The following is a 22,167-nucleotide window of genomic DNA, read 5'->3' on the forward strand; positions in this document are numbered from 1 at the left end:
CAGCCCCCCTGCTCTAACCACTAGCCCCCACTCCCCTCCCAGAGCCAGGGAGAGAACCCAGGAGTCCTGGCTCCCAGCCGCCCCTGCTCTAACCACTAGTCCCCCACTCCCTTTCCAGAGCCCGGGAGAGAACGCAGGCGTCCTGGCTCTCAGAAATCAGCACCGCCTAGCCACTTTTTTTTTTTTTGCCCACACTAAAGATGGCGGCTCCGGTCTCACAGGGCCTGCGGTCACGTGGCCAAAACAGCCGCGCAATGCATCTTGGCCGCCGGGAAATCCCCAACTCGTGCATGTGGATGCAAAGTGTCCGGGAGAGACTGGAGTGGAGATTTCAGCGGAGGTGACTTAGGGGGGCTGGGAGGGGGCTCAATGGGGGGGGGGGAGCGGTAATGGCGGGCGCTCCCCCCGTCTGGAGTCAGGCACGGGGGTGGGGGAGCGTGAAGTTGGCCCGAGAGCCGAGCCGAGCCGGGATGAAGCTATGAGGGTATGAATCAGGGGCTGAGTCATGAAAGCACTTCTGGTCTGGCTCCGGTTCAGAAGCTGGGAGGCGGAATACCCCGGGGACGGTGAGATCCGCGGGGGTCCGGTCCGTAGAACGTTGAGGTCTGCGAGGTTCCGATCCGTGGAACGTTGAGACCCGCAGGGTTCCGGCCCGTGGAACGTTGAGTTCCGCAGGGTTCCGATCCGTGGAATGTTGAGAGCCGCAGGGTTCCGGCCCGTGGAACGTTGAGAGCCGCGGGGTTCCAGCCCGTAGAACGTTGAGGTTCCCCACTGAGGGTTCTGATCCGTGGAGCACTGAGCTCCGTGAGGGTTGGATCAGTGGAATGTTGAGATCCACGGGGTTCTGGTCCGTGGAAGGTCGAGGTCCACGGGGTTCTGGTCTGTGGAATGTTGAGGTCTGTGGGGTTCTGATCCATTAAAAGTTGAGATCCGCGGAGGGTTCTGATCCGTGGAGCATTGAGCTCCGCGGGGTTCCAGTCCCTGGAACTTCGAGTTCCGCAGGGTTCCAGTCCCTGGAGCGTCGAGACCTGTGGGGTTCCGGTCCCTGGAACATTGAGGTCCATGGGGTTCCGGTCCCTGGAACTTTGAGATCTGCGGGGTTCCGGTCCCTGGAACATTGAGATTCATGGGGTTCTGGTCCTTGGAACATTGAAATCTGCGGGGTTCCAGTCCCTGGAACGTCGAGATCTGCTGAGGGTTCTGATCTATTGAACATCGAGATCCACGGACGGGATAGACTCAGACCATGGCACATCGGGGAGGGGGGGTTCTGGCCATGGAATGTTGAGATCTGAGGGGGTAAGGGGGAACTGATCTGTGGAACTTCAGACTCCACAGGGTTCCGACGCAACGTTCTGATCCGCGGGGGTCCTGACCACTGGAACGCTGAGATGCGCAGGGTTCACCCCCCCCCCCAAACATTGAGATCGGGGTGGGGGAGACAGGAAAGGGGAGGGAATCTCCCGCCACTCCACCCCCGCCATCCTGGAGGGTGACCGGCGTTGGGCCAGTGATTAATTCTTCCTCCTTCTTTGTATTGCGACAGGGCCTGCATTCGGCCCAGTCTTGGACCGGGCCCTGACCGCGCCAGGCGCTGTACGAATCCAGAACACAGAGATGCTCCTTGCCTCACCCCCCTCACCCCCGCCCCGGGTCTAACTGTCAGACAAGAGCCGAGACAGATAATCCGGGGGTGGGGAGACAAGGAAACAATGAGACAATATTTGAACCCACTGTCCAGTTTTTCTGTAGGGCCCAGTTTCGGGTGGCGGGGGGATCCTGAGGCTGGCAGGGCAGCTCCATAGCCCATGAGGATGGAGAGGGGTCCCCCGAGGCGGACCCCAGAGTGTGTGTGTGGGGGGGAGGGATATGGAATCCTGGGGGGGGGGAAGGATGCTGTTTTGGGGGGGAGAGTCTCAAATGGGGGCGCAGAATCTTGGTCTGATGAAGGGTGGGGTGTGTGCGTCCCCGGCAAACTGGGGGGTGGGGGAGTCTACATTTTGAGGGGATGCAGGACGGGGCCTGGACAGGGCAGTGCACTGGGGGGATTACATGGGGGGGGGTCTGTCTGGGCATTGGGGAGTGCATGAGGCCGTGGCTGGAACCTTGGGGGGTGCATGAGGCCCTGGCTGGAACCTTGGGGGGTGCATGAGGCCCTGGCTGGAGCAGTGGGGGGGGGTGCACGGGGGCCTTGGCTGGAGCAGTGGGGGGGGGAATGTATGGGGCCCTGGCTGGAGCATTGGGGGGGTGGGGGGAATGCATGGGGCCCTGGCTGGAGCAGTGGGGGGGGGGTGCATGGGGGCCCTGGCTGGAGCATGCGGGGGTGCACGGGAGCCCTGGCTGGAGCATTGGGGGGGGGGAATGCATGGGGCCCGGGCTGGAGCATTGGGGGGGTGGGGGGAATGCATGGGGCCCTGGCTGGAGCAGTGGGGAGGGGTGCACAGGCCCGGGTTGGAGCATTGGGGGGGGGGAATGCATGGGGCCCGGGCTGGAGCATTGGGGGGGGTGCACAGGGGCCCGGGCTGGAGCATTGGGGGGGGTGGGGGGAATGCATGGGGCCCTGGCTGGAGCATTGGGGGGGTGGGGGGAATGCATGGGGCCCTGGCTGGAGCAGTGGGGAGGGGTGCACAGGGACCCGGGTTGGAGCAGTGTGGGGGGGGGGTGCACAGGCCCGGGTTGGAGCATTGGGGGGGGGAATGCATGGGGCCCGGGCTGGAGCATTGGGGGGGGTGGGGGGAATGCATGGGGCCCTGGCTGGAGCATTGGGGGGGTGGGGGGAATGCATGGGGCCCTGGCTGGAGCAGTGGGGAGGGGTGCACAGGGACCCGGGTTGGAGCAGTGTGGGGGGGTGCACAGGGGCCCGGGCTGGAGCATTGGGGGGGGGGAATGCATGGGGCCCTGGCTGGAGCATTGGGGGGTGCACAGGGGCCCTGGCTGGAGCAGTGTGGGGGGGTGCACAGGGGCCCTGGCTGGAGCAGTGGGGGGGGGGGGAATGTACGGGGCCCTGGCTGGAGCAGTGGGGGGTGCACAGGGGCCCGGGCTGGAGCATTGGGGGGGGGAAATGCATGGGCCCGGGCTGGAGCATTGGGGGGGGGATGCATGGGGCCCGGGCTGGAGCATTGGGGGGTGCATGGGGGAGGACAGCAGAAACAGTTAAACCATTCAGCGCCAGCCTCTCTCTCTGAGGCTATTTTGGTTTCTCCCGAGAGGGGAGGGGGCGTGTCTCAGCCAGGAGGGACTTTGGCTTCCACCCCCCCCCCCCCGTTCCAGTCTTGGTTCATCCTGGACCAGCCCGTTGTGTCTTAATGGAGGGAGCTCTATATTTTTTTTGGGGGGGGGGGCTTGTTCTCCCCGTCCTGAGCAGTGCCCCTCCCCGCTTGTTGCCTGTATGTAGTCCATTAAGGGACGTACTGTCCCCCCCCCCATTTCGAAAGGATTTGAACCTTTTTTTCAAGCACACACCCCCTTCCCCGTTTCCAGAATGGTAGGGCCCGCCTGCCCTGTCTTACCCTTGTCATTGGAAGGCACCATTATGCGAAACGGGGGGGGCAGACAAAGTGTGTGTGGGGGGGTGATGTTTGCAGCGTTGAAGGCGCTAGGTACCTGGCGGGAAGAGGGGGGGTGGCTTTCCAGCCAAGCTCTGCACGAGGGCGGGGTGTGTGTGCGTTAAACCTTGAGCTATTGGGAGGGTCTTGAAGGCGTTCCCCCCCCCCGTAGGAATGGTATGGCCCGGCCTGTGCATCTCCCTCCCTGGGGCTGCCTGGAACGTTCTGAGAACGTCGTGGGGGGGTAGAGTGGGCGGGGCGACAAGCAGGAGGCGTGGAGGGAGGAGTGGGGGGTCAGGCATGGAGAGAGTGGGGAGGGGGAGATTGGGGAGGAGTGGGGGGTCAGATAGGGGGAGGTGGGGAGGGAGGAGTGGGGGGACAGGCATGGAGAGAGTGGGGAGGGAGGAGGTGGGGGGAGGCAGGGAGGGAAGAGTGGGGGAGCAGGCAGGGGAGGGTGGAGTGGGGGGGGACAGGCAGGGGTGGGAGGAGTGGGGAGGCAGGCATGGAAAGAGTGGGGAGGGAAGATTGGGGGGACAGGCAGGGAGAGGTGGGGGAGGGAGGAGTAGGGAGACAGATGTGGGAGGCGGGGAGGGAAGAGTGGGAGAGCAGGCAAGGGAGGGAGGAGTGGGGGGACAGGCATGGAGGGGAGGAGTTGGGGGACGGGCAGAAGAGGGAGGAGTGGGGAGACAAGTGTGGGGAGGTGGGGGAGGGAGGAATGGGGGAACAGGCAGAGAGGGTAGGGAGGGAAGAGTGGGGGGGAGAGGCGGGGAAGGGAGAAATGGGGGGAAAGGCAGGGGGAGGGTGCGGGAAAGGGGAGTGGGCAGACAGGCGGGGGGAGGGAGGAGTGGGGGGGCAGTGGGGTGAGGGAAGAGAGGGGACAAGCAGGGAGAGGGTGGGAAGGTGGTGGAGGAGAGGGAAGTGGGGGGGCAGGCAGGAAAGGGAAGAGTGGTGGGACAGGAGGAGCAAGGGGGAGGAGCAAGGGAGGGGAGGGAAACGGGACTCGGTGACCCCCCAGGTCCCCTCCACTGTTCCCGTGCACAAAGGCCCAGCCCCCAGGCCCTTCTCCCAGCCCAGTGTGCGGCCCCACCTGCTCCCTGGGTCTGCGCCAACCCCCTGGTGGGGGGGAGGATGTCAAGAGTCCCCGGCTGGGGCGCCTGTGGATATGTCCCCAAATGCCCCTCCGGGTCACTTACCACCCCCGTCCTAGCAGCTCTCTGTTCCCTGGGGCCACCCCCCCCCCCCCACTCTAACCGCCAGACCTCACTCCCCTCCCAGAGCCGGTGAGAGAACCCAGGAGTCCTTGCTCCCAGCCCCCCTCCTCTAACCACTAGCTGGTATTTTTCTAACACAAGCAGTATTGCACCCATCACGAGGCGTCTCTATTTTGGACTTCGCTATGATGAATAAAGATGAATTAATCTCTGGACTGGAAACTGGTGGTTGCCTAGGGACCAATGTTTGTGACCTGGTTACATTCGATATGGGGAAACATGACGCTCCTCATCAGTAAGATAGACACTTAGTGCTGCTAATTTCCCAAAGTGGAGGAAAATTCTGAGCTGCGAGGAAAAATTTGATTGAGAATTGGGAGTTCTTTAAAAATCCACAAAAGCTGCAAGCAAGAGACAGAAATAAATTTGGCTAAATGCCCATCCTGGGTCAGTGACGAAGGCAGCCGTTAGAAATAAACAAAAGCAATGTACAAATGGGAAAAAAGGGGGGGAAATAGGTTGCAATTAATTAGAAGGTATGATGTGTAGAAAATTGGTAAGGGAAGCTAAAGACATCAGAGAAAAAAAGCTGGCAGGGTGAAGGACGATAAGAAGTTTTTTAAAGTATATATTAGGAGCAGAAAAAATTGTAGATGCAAAGAGTAAAACGAGATGCAAAGAGTAAAACAGTTAATGATGCAAAGACGGTGGAAGCGGTCAATAAACGTTGGTGTTCTGTGTTTGGGAAGAAGTAGGATGATGAAGCTGTGTCACATGAGGCTGATGAGGTACTTTCTGGCCTGTTAGTAACCAAGGAGGTTATTTGATGTTAAACATCATCCACCCGGAATCAACATTTTTAAATCAGCAGGCTGGGATAACTGGTATCCAAGAGTTCTCAGCGAGTTGGCTGAGGGAGGTCTCTGGCTCGCCGATGTTAATACATAATAAATCTTGCAGGGCCGGGGAAATTCCAGAAGAGGGCTGGTGTCGTGCTGAAAGGGGGATGACCCAGATGTAGGCCCGTTAGCCACTACAGGCTTCAGTTGAGAAAGGGTTAAAGTCTCTGCGACTATTATGAATAGCGCGCCCGGGACACGGCTGAAGCATTCCTTGGCAGACAGACCTCGCCCCTGGCGGAAGCATGCTCGTATTGGGGGGGGGGGGGGTTCCCAATCGGGGTCCTGCAGGGATCTGGGCCTGATGCCGTGCGGAGTTTTTCTCAATGGGTCTGGACGGCTGCGTGATGCTGCTGCGGGTGGGAGATTGGCAGAGCGGGAAATAGAGAGGGGGCCAGGGCTGGCCTACAGAGTGACTTGGGAAGCCAGGTGTACAAAATGTGTGTTTAATTCAGCCAGATTCATATCTCTAGGAATATACTCCACTCCAAACCCTGACCCCTCTCACCCTCCCTTACCTTCACCCTAACCCTTATCTCTGATTTCATCTTAACCCTAACCTTCAATTTCACCCTAACCTTTATCTCTGATTTCACCCTTATCTCTAATTTCACCTTAACCCTTTCTCTGATTTCATCCTAACGCTAATCTTCAATTTCACCTTAACCCTTATGTCACGTTATTAACTTGAACTGGGACCGTATAGAACATGGTTGCAACCAAGGTCCTGTAGTGGCACCAAATCTTGTATAAAGGGGGTCAAATGAGGTGTCTAAGACAAGGTTATGGTTGGCTGGTTATAATTATGCTGTCTATATGTGTGTATCAGTTTTGTAGTTGAAGTTATGAATATTGGCTCTAGACTGTCTGTATTTCAAACTTATGCTATGCTTCTGGGAAACATCCCAGACAAGTTGGTGTTAGCTCTGCCTAGTCTGCTTGATGGCCCATTAAGGACCATCAGCTTCTACACAACTGACCCATTGAGAAAAGGCAGATACGCCTTGTAACTCAGCAAAGTATGCAGGGACTCCAGGCTCCATTTTGCTGTAATTTTCCACAGTAAGAACAAAGAGGTGTTCTTACACCTGCAAAGACTATAAAAGGCTGATGCCTCATTTCCATCTTGTCTTCAATCCTGCTTCTTACCTCTGGAGGGACTTTGCTACAAACTGAAGTTCTGAACAAAGGACTGAGGACCTATCCCAGCTGGGGATGTTCCAGAGACTTGATTTGAACCTGCAGTTTATTCTATCACTGCTACAAGCCTGAACCAAGAACTTTGCCATTACTGGATGTAATTGATTCCATTTAACCAATTCTAACTCTCATCTCTTATCTTTTTCCTTTTATGAATAAACCTTTAGATTTTAGATTCTGAAGGATTGGCAACAGCGTGATTTGTGGGTAAGATCTGATCTGTATATTGACCTGGGTCTGGGGCTTGGTCCTTTGGGATCAGGAGAACCTTTTTCTTTTACTTGGGTATTGGTTTTCATAACCATTTGTCCCCATAACGTGTGGCACTGGTGGTGATACTGGGAAACTGGAGTGTCTAAGGGAATTGCTTGTGAAACTTGTGGTTAGCCAGTGGGGTGAGACCGAAGTCCTCTTAGTCTGGCTGGTTTGGTTTGCCTTCGAGGTGGAAGAACTCCAGGCTTGGGCTGTAACTGCCCTGTTTGAGCAATTTGTCCTGAGTTGGCACTCTCAGTTGGGTCCCGCCAGAACCGCATTGTCACAGTGGCGTAGTCGTGCAAGGATCCACAGAACCGGGTCAATTAAGCTTTGGGTCAGAACCCCACGCTGTCCAAATTTGAATTTTGGGATTGAGAGTTTGGTTGGTTAAAGAGTGGCTGCAATGGGTGAGCGGAGAGCCTATGAGGGCCTTGGCAAAAAAGCCCTGAAAGATTTGTGTTCAGAAAAGGGGATAAGCTTTAGAAAGCTACAAATCAAGAACTGAGAAGTCTGTTAATGGGCCAGTGATCAGAAGGCAGGAGCACGGCCCTTACCTGAGGCTGCAGAAGCAATTGGAATGCAAAACGGAGCAAGTAAAACTACAACTCGAGCATGACCAACACTCTATGAGTTTACTCAAAAAGAAGAACAGGAGGACTTGTGGCACCTTAGAGACTAACAAATTTATTAGAGCATAAGCTTTCGTGGACTACAGCCCACTTCTTCGGATGCATATGGGCTGTAGTCCACGAAAGCTTATGCTCTAATAAATTTGTTAGTCACTAAGGTGCCACAAGTACTCCTGTTCTTCTTTTTGCGGATACAGACGAACACGGCTGCTACTCTGAACCCTATGAGTTTACTGTATGCGTGCCTTCACCCAGAATCCACCTCGACTGGAATGCTGCTGAACATGAAGTTATAGCTGGGGTAAGGAAGTTATTCCCTAAGGATCTTTTGATTGGGGACGATGTTAAAGCTTCGTTCAGTCCAGGTAGCCAGTCACAGGACAGGAATGATCTTGAACCTGTGTCTGTTGTGGGCAATGATTTGCCTGGGGAGGGTGGCTCCGAAGGTTTGTCTGAGGAGAAGAGCTGTTTGTCTGTGAATGAAGTGTCTGAATGTCTGTCTCAGAAGTGAATCTGGAAGTAGATAAAGCACAGAAAGTTCTCATTGATCAGGACAATGTTTCTCAGGAGCAGATTAAAGTGGCTGGTCAGGTGGAAGCCGTAGCTGCGGAAGGAAAGGGGAGATTTTGGATGGATGATGGATTGGTGGCTAGTAAAGCTTGTAAAAGTGAACCTGGAAAGGGTAACTATGATTTGCTGGAAGTAGCTCAGGGTAGTGAGAAGAGCAGCAGTTTCTCTATCGGGAGTGGCCATGTGCCTGGTAAAGAAGCTGTCAAAATATCCCAGTATTTGTCTGTAATCAGCCCTGTGTGCTGGGACAAGAGAGAGGAGGGCAGGGAAAGTTTGGATGAGCCTAGCTTCATAGACTCTAGGACTGGAAGGGACCTCGAGAGGTCATCGAGTCCAGTCCCCTGCCCGCATGGCAGGACCAAATACTGTCTAGACCATCCCTGATAGACATTTATCTAACCTACTCTTAAATATCTCCAGAGATGGAGATTCCACCACCTCCCTGGGCAATTTATTCCAGTGTTTAATCACCCTGACAGTTAGGAACTTTTTCCTAATGTCCAACCTAAACCTCCCTTGCTGCAGTTTAAGTCCATTGCTTCTTTCTCCCTCCTCCTTATGACACCCTTTTAGATACCTGAAAACTGCTATCATGTCCCCTCTCAGTCTTCTCTTTTCCAAACTAAACAAACCCAATTCTTTCAGCCTTCCTTCATAGGTCATGTTCTCAAGACCTTTAATCATTCTTGTTGCTCTTCTCTGGACCCTCTCCAATTTCTCCACATCTTTCTTGAAATACGGCGCCCAGAACTGGACACAATACTCCAGCTGAGGCCTAACCAGCGCAGAGTAGAGCGGAAGAATGACTTCTCGTGTCTTGCTCACAACACACCAGTTAATACATCCCAGAATCATGTTTGCTTTTTTTGCAACAGCATCACACTGCTGACTCATATTTAGCTTGTGGTCCACTATAACCCCTAGATCCCTTTCTGCCGTAGTCCTTCCTAAGTGGAGCATTTTGCATTTGTCTTTGTTAAACTTCATCCTGTTTACCTCAGACCATTTCTCCAATTTGTCCAGATCATTTTGAATTATGACCCTACCCTCCAAAGCAGTTGCAATCCCTCCCAGTTTGGTATCATCTGAAAACTTAATAAGCGTACTTTCCATGCCAATATCTAAGTCGTTGATGAAGATATTGAACAGAGCCGGTCCCAAAACAGAACCCCACTTGTTATATCTTTCCAGCAGGATTGGGGACCATTAATAACTACTCTCTGAGTACAGTTATCCAGCCAGTTATGCACCCACCTTATAGTAGCCCCATCTAAATTGTATTTGCCTAGTTTATTGATAAGAATATCATGCGAGACCGTATCAAATGCCTTACTAAAGTCTAGGTATACCACATCCACCGCTTCTCCCTTATCCACAAGACTCGTTATCCTATCAAAGAAAGCTATCAGATTGGTTTGACATGATTTGTTCGTTACAAATCCATGCTGGCTATTCCCTATCACCTTTCCACCTTCCAAGTGTTTGCAGATGATTTCCTTAATTACTTGCTCCATTATCTTCCCTGGCACAGAAGTTAAACTAACTGGTCTGTAGTTTCCTGGGTTGTTTTTATTTCCCTTTTTATAGATGGGCACTATATTTGCCCTTTTCCAGTCTTCTGGAATCTCTCCCGTCTCCCATGATTTTTCAAAGATAATAGCTAGAGGCTCAGATACCTCCTCTATTAGCTCCTTGAGGATTCTAGGATGCATTTCATCAGGCCCTGGTGACGTGAAGGCATCTAACTTTTCTAAGTGATTTTTAACTTGTTCTTTTTTTATTTTATCTGCTAAACCTACCCCCTTCCCATTAGCATTCACTATGTTAGCCATTCCTTCAGACTTCTCGTGAAGACTGAAACAAAGAAGTCATTAAGCATCTCCGCCATTTCCAAGTTTCCTGTTACTGTTTCTCCCTCTTCACTAAGCAGTGGGCCTACCCTGTCTTTGGTCTTCCTCTTGCTTCTAATGTATTGATAAAAAGTCTTCTTGTTGCCCTTTATTCCCGTAGCCAGTTTGAGCTCATTTTGTGCCTTTGCCGCCTTGTGAGCTGATGGCTTTGTTTAGTCAGCAGTTTGGGAAGGCAGGGAGAGTGGAAGATGAGTGTCCCTATCCCTTACCTGTGTGGAGAATTGTGCCTGTGTCTGTCGGGGTATTGCCTATGGAAGAAGCTACCTCTGTCTCCAAGCAGTTGTCTGTGAACAGCCCTGTGTGCTGGGACAAGGGAAATGAGATCCCAAGCTGTGTGTCTGGTGAAGGAGAAGGTGTCTCCAGTTCTTTGTCTGTGGAGCAGACAGAAGGTGCCTTTCAGCCGGTGATGGTTGAGGGTAGTTCAGTTGTCTCAGAGTTGGTTCTGGATTCAACTAAAGCCCAGGAAGTGACTGATCCTAAGTTTGTGTCTGCTGGGGGGAATGGCACTGAGACTAGTTGCATCCAGTTAGAGTCTTAGCAAAATCCCAGAGACCAGACAATTCTGGTGCTTGTCTTTCGCCTGTTGCTCGTGTGTTGTTCAGAAAGGGTGTAGCAACTCTGTCTGATCAGGGTGATACCCTAGCCAGGGCACAAGGAGAGCAGAAAGGTGATTTGATTGTGTTGCCTACTAACAGTTTGACAACTTGTAGCAAGAAGGATAAGATTCCTGAACTTGTGTGTGGGAAAGGGAAGGAGAATGTTTCTAACCTTTTATCTACAAGGTCTATGGGTTTGCCTGAAAGGGGATTGTGGAGAAATCCGCCTGATGGGCCAAAGGTAATCATGAATGTGAGTAAGGTTGGGGGCTTATTCCTTCACCCTTTCACTTTCCTGGTCCTTCTCGCATGAACAGAGAGCAACAATACCCGAAGTTCAGAGGTGCAAACAATGCGATGTTTATTGGGGTGAACTTCCAGCAAGCATGATTCCAGCCAGTTTCCTTCCTCAGTGTCCCCCTTCCCAGCTCTGACACTGCAGAGCCGTCCCTGTTCCCATTCCCCGTTCCCATTCCCCCCTTAGCAAAACATGATTCCAATTTCCCCACCCCCATTCCCTGTTCCCATTCCCCCCCAACTTCCTGATTGACTGCAGACTATATAGCAAAACGTGAGTTCTGCTTAGCTATCCCTTAACCAATCATTTTACTGAAATGTAACTAACCAATCCTGACACATTGTAACATGGTTATTTAACCAATTATATCCCACCCCCTTAATTGGTTTACATGCAACACAATTAATTATACAGCAAACAGAAACAATCACAGAACCCGACAAACAATAGGGAAGTGGAGACTACGGTGATAGAACAACACAGAAATGAGGATTTCACATCCCAGCTATTGAGAAGGGAGTTCTTGCCAGACAGGATGCTATCACACTAAGTTTCCTTTTACAACTTCTAGGCTCTTCCCTTTCTCTGGAGGTGATGGGAATATCAGGACAGGATTGGATTCCTAACAGCCCAATAGCCCCTTATTTCCATGGGACTGGTTTGGGATGTGACTGTACATTTCCCAGTTTATGGCTGGCCTCTGCTGCTTAGCCGAAGGCCTTAGCCTAAGAACCAGGCCTCAGACTGTCACAGTGGGAGAAGGCCCTGACACCGGCAGACAGTGATTTTTTTATTCTTTCTTTTATACCTCTAACTAGCTTAGTGATCAGAATACACCTACATTTTTAAAGTATAGGCCTTTGCAGACAGGCCTGGATATCTCTATCCTAACAAGTAAGACGCAGAAAGAGTCTGTTGTTACTCAGGAAAATGTTCCTTTCGAGCAGTGGTTCCCAAACTGGGGTTCAGGAAATGTTCCAGGGGGTTCTCGGGAAAAAAATCCCTAATGGCGGCCAGAGGTGTCCCTAGGGACCCTGGGCAGCACGGGGCCAGCAGCTCCCAAGAGCTAAGCAGATCGAAGCAAGCATACCTATCACCCTGAGGAGATTTAAACGTCAAGACTCCTATAAGAAATGGAAAGGGAGGTGGACATTTTTTGCTGTTTTTAAAATTAAATAGGCAGCTAGTCTTGTTTTTAAAATTATTGTGAAGAACAAGTTTAAGCTTTGTTGTAACGTGCATTGTTTGTAGGGTGACCAGATGTCCCGATTTTATAGGAACAGTCCCAATTTTGGGGTCTTTTTCTTATATAGGCTCCTATTACCCCCTCACCCCCGTCCTGATTTTTCACATTTGATGTCTGGTCACCCTCATTGTTTGCCTGGGTTGCTCAAGACCTGAATGCTTGTGTAGGAGGAACTCTTTGAGTTGGCTTCTTAAATACCTTCCTGCTGTTTCCCATCTGATACTCCTTGATGAAACATAGGAGCCTTGGCTTATAACAGGCTTATTCAAAGTGATACAAGCTACGAAAGTGAGATTTTGGAAGAGTGTTAGAATCATAGAATCATAGAAGATCAGGGTTGGAAGAGACCTCAGGAGGTATCTAGTCCAACCCCCTGCTCAAAACAGGACCAATCCCCAACTAAATCATCCCAGCCAGGGCTTTGTCAAGCCAGGCCTTAAAAACCTCCAAGGAAGGAGACTCCACCACCTCCCTAGGGAACCCATTCCAGTGCTTCACCACCCTCCTAGGGAAATAGTGTTTCCTAATATCCAACCTGGACCTCCCCCACTGCAACTTGAGACCATTGCTCCTTGTTCTGTCATCTGGTACCACTGAGAACAGTCTAGATCCATCCTCTTTGGAACCCCCCTTCAGGTAGTTGAAAGCAGCTATCAAATCCCCCCTCACTCTTCTCTTCTGCAAACTAAACAATCCCAGTTCCCTCAGCCTCTCCTCATAAGTCATGTGCTCCAGCCCCCTAATCATTTTTGTTGCCCTCCACTGGACTCTTTCCATTTTTTCCACATCCTTCTTGTAGTGTGGGGCCCAAAACTGGACACAGTACTCCAGATGAGGCCTCCCCAGTGCCGAATAGAGGGGAATGATCACGTCCCTCGATCTGCTGGCAATGCCCCTACTTATACAGCCCAACGCCCAACACTTAAACAGTGTTGCTGTTTTCATCATGTAATAAAAATACTCTAATGATAAATAATAATTAATAATAAATCATGTGTAATAGGCATGTCATGAAAACAAATGTTGTATTTCCAAGATCACGGCTTTTATAATTTATACTCGGGCAAAGGAGAAAATCCCTGGAAATATTCATTTCTAGGAGGGGGTTCGCGAGACTTGCCATTTTAGTGAAAGGGGTTCACAGGTTGTTAAAGTTTGGAACCCACTGCTTTCGAGCAAGCCCTACATGAAGAGGGTCAGGTCAAAGGTTCTGTAACAGTTAAATTGTTACGTAAAGAAGTTCCTGGGGAAAGGAACCCTCATGACGGTCTTTGCAAGCGATTTGCTACAGCTGAAGGGTGTGAAAGTGACTCAATCAAGGAAGTTTCAGTTCCTAACCGCCAGAAATTTTCCGTGGTGAATGGATCCACTGACTTTCCTTTTGAAAGAATAACTTTGAGAAGGTCTCAGGTGGAGTAAAAGCTGTTAAGAAAGTTGAACAGCCCGATGACCAAGTGGCTGGGTTTGGCCAGCTTGTTGGGGAGACAAGGGTGTTGAGAGAGAAATGTCTCCGTGCTGTTTCTGGGAGTGAACAGTCTGCGTCTCGGGTTCAGAGGGAAGATGGGGTAGCTGAGTCTGCAGAGCAGGACGGCTATGCAGTTAATCTCTGGAGAATGCAAGAGATGGCAGGTGTACGTTCATCTCTAGACACGTTGGATATGACTTGTGAACTTAACATCTAACTCCATGTGGAAGGGAAGGACAACAGAACTTTGAGTCTAGCTTGTTGGTGAAAAAGGACGGTATCTCTTTAGGACAGAGTCCAGCCTTGGAAGTGGTAACCGTTAAGGATCTGAAAACTGGTGAAGTGGCTCCTGTCTGTGTTGATGAACATCACATGGCTGACTGGGAGAAGAAGGGCACAGAAAGCAGTGAATTCTGTTGAGGAAGAGAAATCAGGGTTTGATCCTGCAGGACAAGGAGGAAAGAGAAAACTGAATTTTGCAAAGGGAAGCCACGGGGTTAACCCTAAAATGCCCAAACCCCAATGGTATTGAGCCAAAGGTGTGGCATAACAAACATGATTGTAGATGGACACTTGCAATGGATTTGTTGTTATTGCTAATGGTAATTTTTGTAACTAATGTGTTGCTATTACCAAGAACTGTAAAAATGTACAAATCCTAGAAGATCAGGGTTGGAAGGGACCTCAGGAGGTATCTAGTCCAACCCCCTGCTCAAAGCAGGACCAATCCCCAAATATTTTTTTGCCCCAGATCCCTAAACGGCCCCCTCAAAGATTGAGCTCACAACCCTGGGTTTAACAGGCCAATGCGCAAACCATTGAGCTAGCCCTAATCTTTTGAAAAATCCTTTGAACATGTTAAAAGGAATACATGAGAACACACGTTATGTTCAAAGGCCTTGTTATACGGATGTTTCACAGTTAGTGCCTGTAAACAGTATTGGAACTTTTCACAGGGGAAAAGACATTCCAGAGCTAATGTGCTGTATGGAAAAGGGAAACTGAGGCACACTACCAGATTGCTTTCACGGCTAAATGCCAACATTCCTGTACTATGAACAACATTAATATCTGCATTTATTTGATGTTAATTGGGTTCCAAACATTGGCCAGAGCTTGTATGGACAAAGTAGCTGTTTGCTTTAGCTCTTGGCGAGATCACATGAGACATACAGGAACCCTGCTGCAAGAGCAGATCCAATCCACTATTGTTCTAACCAAGTTTTACCTTGAGTTTGTAAAGAGATTGTCATGTTATTGAACATGACTTTGATGAACCATTTCTGTTATATGCTGGTACGGCTTCTAACCCAATACTAGCTGTAGTGAGACAGACCCAAGGATGGGGAGCTCTTGGGATGCAGTCAGCGATGTTTGTGTCATCCCTTCCTGCATCAATTTTGCATTGGGGGTGTGACGTTATTAACTTGAACTGGGACCGTATAGAACATGTTTGCAACCAAGGTCCTGTAGTGGCACCAAATCTTGTATAAAGGGGGTCAAATGAGGTGTCTAAGACAAGGTTATGGTTGGCTGGTTATGATTATGCTGTCTATATGTGTGTATCAGTTTTGTAGTTGAAGTTATGAATATTGGCTCTAGACTGTATTTCAAACTTATGCTATGCTTCTGGGAGACATCAGGGCCGCCCAGAGGGTGGGGCAAGTGGGGCAATTTGCCCCGGGCCCTACGGGGGGGCCCCACGAGAATATAGTATTTTATAATATTGCAACTTTTTTTTTATGGAAGGGGGCCCCGAAATTGCTTTGCACCAGGCCCCCTGAATCCTCTGGGCAGCCCTGGGAGACATCCCAGACAAGTTGGTGTTAGCTCTGCCTAGCCTGCTTGATGGCCCATTAAGGACCATCAGCTTCTACACAACTGACCCATTGAGAAAGGCAGATACGCCTTGAGACTCAGCAAAGTATGCAGGGACTGGCCCATGTGACTCCAGACTCCATCTTGCTGTAATTTTCCACAGTAAGAACAAAGAGGTGTTCTTACACCTGCAAAAGACTATAAAAGGCTGATTCCTGACAGACTCCATCTGTTCTTCAATCCTGCTTCATACCTCTGGAGGGACTTTGCTACAAACTGAAGCTCTGAACAAAGGACCGAGGACCCATCCCAGCTGGGATTGTTCCAGAGACTTGATTTGAACCTGCAACTTATTCCATCACTGCTACAAGCCTGAACCAAGAACTTTGTCATTACTGGATATAGTTGATTCCATTTAACCAATTCTAACTCTCATCTCTATCTTTTTCCTTTTATGAATAAACCTTTAGATTTTAGATTCTAAAGGATCGGCAACAGCGTGATTTGTGGATAAGATCTGATTTGTATATTGACCTGGGTCTGGGGCTTGGTCCTTTGGGATCAGGAGAACCTTTTTTCTTTTACTGGGGTATTGGTTTTCATTTGTCCCATTTACGAGTGGCGCTGGTGGTGATACTGGAAACTGGAGTGTCTGAGGGAATTGCTTGTGTGACGTGTGATTAGCCAGTGGGGTGAGACCAAAGTCCTCTTAGTCTGGCTGGTTTGGTTTGCCTTAGAGGTGGAGAAACCCCAGCCTTGGGCTGTAACTGCCCTGTTTTAAGCAATCTTTCCTGAATTGGCACTCTCAGTTGGGTCCCGCCAGAACCAGCATCGTTACAGCTTATCTCTAATTTCACCCTAACTTTCAATTTCACCTTAACCCTTCTCTCTGATTGTCACCCTACCTCTAGGGAACAGCTGGAATGGAGCCGATGTTGGACCCCGGGCTAGAGCCGCCCCTGAGCCAGGAGAGCTTCTCTGATTTCTGGAGCAATATGTAAGTATCGGGGGGACCCCCTCGTCCCTGCCCCCTCCACCCAGATGGCTAGCCCCCCCCCCCCCCCCCGGGCTTCACCCACCCTTCCCAGGCATAATCCTCCCCCTTTCCCTTCTCAGCACCTGTCCTGACCTGTCCCCTCAAACCCCTTGTAATTTAAAGGTGGTGCGCTCAGAGAGGGGCAGGGCAGGGCAGAGCAGAGCAGGGTTTACCTTGCATGGTGGTGGAGGGACAGCCCCCTTCATCTTTACCTTTCCTGTCTCTTTCAATAGCTGGTATCCCACGAACGCGGATTCCACCGCAACGGAGAGCCAGCGGCTGTCTGTAAGTGCAGAGGGCTAGTGGGGAATAGAACCCAGGAGTCCTGTCTCTCAGCCATGCCCCCACGCCACCCACTTTGCCACACTCCCTTCCCAGAGCTGGAGATAGAACCCAGGAGTCCTGGCTCCCAGCCGCCCCCCCAGCTCTAGCCACCAGCCCCCACTCCCCTCCCAGAGCCGGGGAGAGAACCCAGGAGTCCAGGCTCCCACCCCCCCTGCTCTAACCCACCAGCCTCCACAACCCTCCCCGAGCCGGGGAGAGAACCCAGGAGTCCTGGCTCCCACCCCCCCTGCTCTGACCCAGCAGGGTGGACTTTTTTGGGGGGCGGGCTGGAGGGCAGTGGAGGGACTAGAGGTGCGGTGGGATGTGGGGTATGGGGAGGGGCTGGGGGCGGGGGCAGGGAGGCCGTGGGGCTGGCTGGATCCATGGGGGGGGGGGGCGGTGGATTCTGGGGGCGGCTGAGGTCGGTTGTGGTCGGGGGGGGTCTGGTCTGCGGCATTAACCCTTGGCTCGCCATGTCTCCCCCACAGAGCCTGCCGGACCCAGACCCGGACCTGGCCCTGGGCCTGGCCCTGGGCCTGTCTGGCTCGGGGGACCCCTCCCTCCTGCTCTCACAGGCTGGGGGCAGCGACGGGGGCTGGGAGCTCCCCGGCCCGGCCCCAGAGCCGCCCCCCACCTCTTCCACTGTCCCCTCCACCGAGGACTACGCTGGGGAGCACGGATTCGAGCTGGTCTTCCAGCAGTCGGGGACCGCCAAGTCCGTCACCTGCACCGTATGGACCAGGGGGGTAGGGAGGGGGGAGGGGATATTTCAGGGAGGACTGGGGCAAGCAACACAACTGAGCCCCCTAGCGCTGCCCTACAGCGCCCCCTAGTGCTGCCCTGAGGCCAGCCCTGCTTGCCAGGGGAGAGCGCCCCCTGCTGAGCCCCTGCCCTGCACCCTGCCCCATAGCGCCCCCTAATGCCGCCCTGGGGCCAGCCCCGCCTGCCAGGGTAAAGCGCCCCCTGCTGCCCCCCGTACCGCTCCCTGCCCCACAGCACCCCTAGCACCGCCCTGGGGCCAGCCCTGCCTGCCAGGGGAGAGCGCTCCCTGCTGAGCCCCCCCCCCCCTCCGCCGCCCCGTTCCCTGCCCCCCAGAGCCCCCTAGCGCCGCCCTGGGACCAGCCCCGCCTGCCAGGGGAGAGCGCCCCCTGCTGAGCCCCCGCCCCACTCCCTGCCCCACAGCGCCCCCTAGTGCCGCCCTGCCTGTCAGGAGAGAGCGCCGCCTGGTGCGCCCCCCCACCCCGCTCCCTGCCCCACAGTGCACCCTAGCGCCACCCTGGGGCCAGCCCTGGCTGCCAGGGGAGAGCGCCCCCTGCTGAGCCCCCCCCCGCTCCCTGCCCCACAGCACCCCCTAGCGCCACCCTGGGGCCAGCCCCGCCTGCCAGGGGAGAGCGCCCCCTGCTGACCCCTGTCTCCGTACCCCCGCAGTACTCCTTGGAGCTGAACAAGCTCTACTGCCAGCTGGCAAAGACCTGCCCTGTGCAGATCAAGACGGCCAGCCAGCCCCCGCCCGGCTCCGTCGTCCGGGCCACAGCCGTCTACAAGAAATCGGAGCACGTGGCCGAGGTGGTGAGACGCTGCCCCCACCACGAACGCTGCGAGGAGTACCGCGACGGTGAGGGGCGTGGCTTGGGGGGGTGGCAACCTGTGGAACTCCCTGATGCAGGGGCGTGTGTGTCTGAAACCCAGCTGGAGGGATCTTGGGATGGGGAATACTGGGGCGGGGGGAGATGGGGGCCCAGAGGTGTCTCCCCTTGAGCTGCCCCCTCGTCTCTTGTGACAGGGGTCGCCCCGGCCCGCCACCTGATCCGGATCGAGGGGAACCAGCAGGCGCATTACTACGATGACGAAAACACCAAGCGCCAGAGTGTCACGGTGCCCTATGAGACGCCCCAGGTACTGGGACACAGGGCCTGTCCCCTCTAGGGGTCGCCGGCTCCCACCTGGCCCCAGGGCGGGGACGGGCTGGCTCAGGGGGGTGGGGAATGGGGCAGGGGCCTATTCCCTCTAGGGGGCACCAGCTCCCATCTGCCACCAGGGTGGGGACTTGGGGGGGGAGGGAGGGGGAGAATGGGGCAGGGGCCTGTCCCCTCTAGGGCCCCCGAGATCATTGTAATTCCCTCTCTGCCCTGCAGGTGGGGTCAGACTGCACCACCGTGCTGTATAACTTCATGTGTAACAGTTCGTGCATGGGGGGCATGAACCGGCGCCCCATCCTGGCCATCATCACTCTGGAGGGCAGGCAGTAAGTGTCCCCTCCCCGCCGCCCAGCCCTCCCTGGGCCCCCTGCCTTGTAGCCCCCTTCCAGGGCTGGAGCTGCCTCCCCTGGGGGACCAGCACCCCCACAACCATCCCCCACAACCTGTGCACCCCAAATCAGCCATGAGGCATTGGGGAGCTGTTTGGTTGGGAGCCAGGACTCCTGGGTTCTCTCCCCGGCTCCGGGAGGGGAGCAGGGGCTGGGGTGTTAGAGCAGGGGGGCTGGGAGCCAGGACTCCTGGGTTCTGTCCCCGGCTCTGGGAGGGGAGTGGGGCCTGGTGGGTTAGAGCAGGGGGGGGCTGGAGCCAGGACTCCTGGGTTCTCTCCCCAGCTCTGGGAGGGGAGTGGGGGCTGGTGGGTTAGAGCAGGGGGGCTGGGAGCCGGGACTCCTGGGTTCTCTCCCCGGCTCTGGGAGGGGAGTGGGGGCTAGTGGGTTAGAGCAGTGGGGGCTGGGAGCCAGGACTTCTGGGTTCTCTCCCCGGCTCTGGGAGGGGAGTGGGGGCTGGTGGGTTAGAGCAGGGGGGCTGGGAGCCAGGACTCCTGGGTTCTCTCCCCGGCTCTGGGAGGGGAGTGGGGGCTGGTGGGTTAGAGCAGGGGGGCTGGGAGCTAGGACTCCTGGGTTCTATCCCCGGCTCTGGGAGGCGAGTGAGAATGGGGGGAGGGTTGGGGGGCTGGGAGCCAGGAGTCCTGGGTTCCTGTCCGTGTCTAATGTCCGTTCTCTGCCCTCCCGGCGCAGCGGGCAGCTCCTGGGCCGCCGATGCTTCGAGGTTCGAGTCTGCGCCTGCCCCGGACGGGACCGCAGGACAGAGGAGGATAATTTCCGCAAGAAATTGGCCGGCAGGGTCCTGAGCGGGGCCGGGGCCCTCAAAGGGGGCAGAGCCAAGAGGGGTGAGTGCAGGGGCGGGCCCAGGGACTGAGAGGCGTTTGGGGCGGGGATCTGAGTGGGCAGGTGGAAGGGGAAGTGTGAGGTTCTGAGGGGGCGGAGCCAAAGGCGAGTGTGAGGGGAGGGGCATGGATGGGGGTGAGGATGAGGATGGGTGGCGTGGCTTCTGAGGGGGCAGGGCCAATAGGGACTTACCCATATCGGAGTCAATGTCCGTAATTCGGCACCAGCTAGACGTCGAAGCTGACCCAACTTGATTGGCCAGTTGGATTGGCCCCGCCCCCTCTTCCCCCACCCCAACTCTTGGCTCCGCCCCACGCAGGATCCCCACCCCCTACACTCACCCCTCATGGTCCTGCCCTCCAGAACGCCCCACGCGCTCTCTCCTTGCGCAGTTTTCCAGCCAGTATTCGGACGTGGATGAATTAGGGTCAATTGACTCCGAGCGCACTAGCTTGCTGATTTTAAAACCAAGTTCTTCTCTTTCCTTTGGACTGTATTCCTCCGATCAGGTCCCTTCACTCTTCTTAGCCAATCAGCAAGCTGCTTAATTAACTGAGAACCAAATGGAGATTTAATGAAGAGTTGTATAGATCACGTTTCGATCGGGGCGTGAACTGAACTGCTAATACACACAGTCAGACGGGCGTTAGTGATCGGCAGTTCCACCTCGGAACAATAGAAATTACACGAAGATTTCTTATTCCATTTACCGATAATCATCAATGATCCATTCTTCTGTCAGTCAGATCCAGTGATCACACTTGTCTCACAACCGTCAAGGATCCATTCTTCTGTCGGTCGGATCCATTGATCACACTTCTCTCACAACCGTCAACGATTCATTCTTCCGTCTTTCTAATCTATTTATGGGCTTGGAAGGATTAAATTTTTAATAGGGAAATATCAGTAAATGGCCATTCGCCTCGCCCACGCAAACCAATGACCAAATATTTCCATCAATGGTAGAAATTGACAGATAGGCCAAGTAAAGTCAATATTCTTCAGTCAACCAGGAATAAATTCTCCAGCAGGCCGGATGCTCTGGTGATCTGTTGAGAGTAGGATTGAGGATATTTCCTTGGTAATATTTTGACCAGTGCTAAGGACAATTTGGGGCTTTTGCGGTTATAAAGCTTTAACTTTTTGAAGCTTGTTGAATACTGATTCCCCAGAATGGGGCAGTGTGACTTCCCCAGGTAGCAATGGGCTTGACATGTGCTTCCCCCACCCCCCAGCTCTCCAGGCTACCATGGAAACAGCTGAGAACCCCAAGAAGCGGGTGGTGTCCGCCGAGAAAGAGGTCTTCCTACTCGAGGTGAGTCCTGGTGTGGAAATTGGGGGTTCAGGACTCCTGGGTTCTCTCCCTGGCTCTGGGAGGGGAGTGGGGGCTGGTGGGTTAGAGCAGGGGGGGCTGGGAGCCAGGACTCCTGGGTTCTCTCCCCGGCTCTGGGAGGGGAGTGGGGGCTGGTGGTTAGAGCAGGGGGAACAGGGAGCCAGGACTCCTGGGTTCTCTCCCCGGCTCTGGGAGGAGAGTGGGGGCTGGTGGTTAGAGCAGGGGGGGCTGGGAGCCAGGACTCCTAGGTTTTCTCCCCGGCTCTGGCAGGGGAGTGGGGACTAGTGGTTAGAGCAGGGAGGGGCTGGGAGCCAGGACTCCTAGGTTTTCTCCCCGGCTCTGGCAGGGGAGTGGGGTCCATCTGTGCAATTTGAGTGGATCTAGGATTGGAGGGAGCAGGAGGGGGGGTGGCCTGTCCTGTGGGGGGGGGGGAGGAGGGAGTCTGACACACACACCCAGCCTCTTTCTCTCTCCCCCGCCACCAGGTTCATGGGCGCAAGCGATACATGATGCTGAAGGAAATCAACGACGCCCTGGAGATGGTGGCCGCCAAGCAGCAGGGGGAGCCGGAGAGTCACCGGAACCCCACGCCCTCGAGGTGGAAAGGGGGCGGGGCCCTAGGCGGGAAAGGGGAGGGGCTAGCTGCCCCATGGGAGTCTTCCCCCACCCTTCATGGAAAGAGGGTGG

General features: G+C 54.1%; 1 protein-coding gene across 1 annotated transcript; it reads left to right on the forward strand.

Annotated features, from left to right (window-relative positions):
• Positions 1 to 319: 319 nt before the first annotated feature.
• TP53 (tumor protein p53) lies at positions 320 to 22,163 on the forward strand (the record flags this gene model as incomplete). The annotated part of the gene is made up of 10 exons (XM_065570404.1): positions 320 to 484; positions 16,554 to 16,639; positions 16,912 to 16,963; positions 17,491 to 17,733; positions 18,431 to 18,617; positions 18,786 to 18,898; positions 19,138 to 19,247; positions 19,998 to 20,149; positions 21,383 to 21,462; positions 21,966 to 22,163. Coding segments are annotated over exons 1-10 (1,227 nt in total), but the record flags the coding sequence as incomplete, so codon positions are not given.
• Positions 22,164 to 22,167: the final 4 nt, after the last annotated feature.

This window comes from Chrysemys picta, chromosome 16, assembly GCF_011386835.1.
Source record: "Chrysemys picta bellii isolate R12L10 chromosome 16, ASM1138683v2, whole genome shotgun sequence".
In the NCBI taxonomy this organism is placed as follows: Eukaryota; Metazoa; Chordata; order Testudines; family Emydidae; genus Chrysemys; species Chrysemys picta.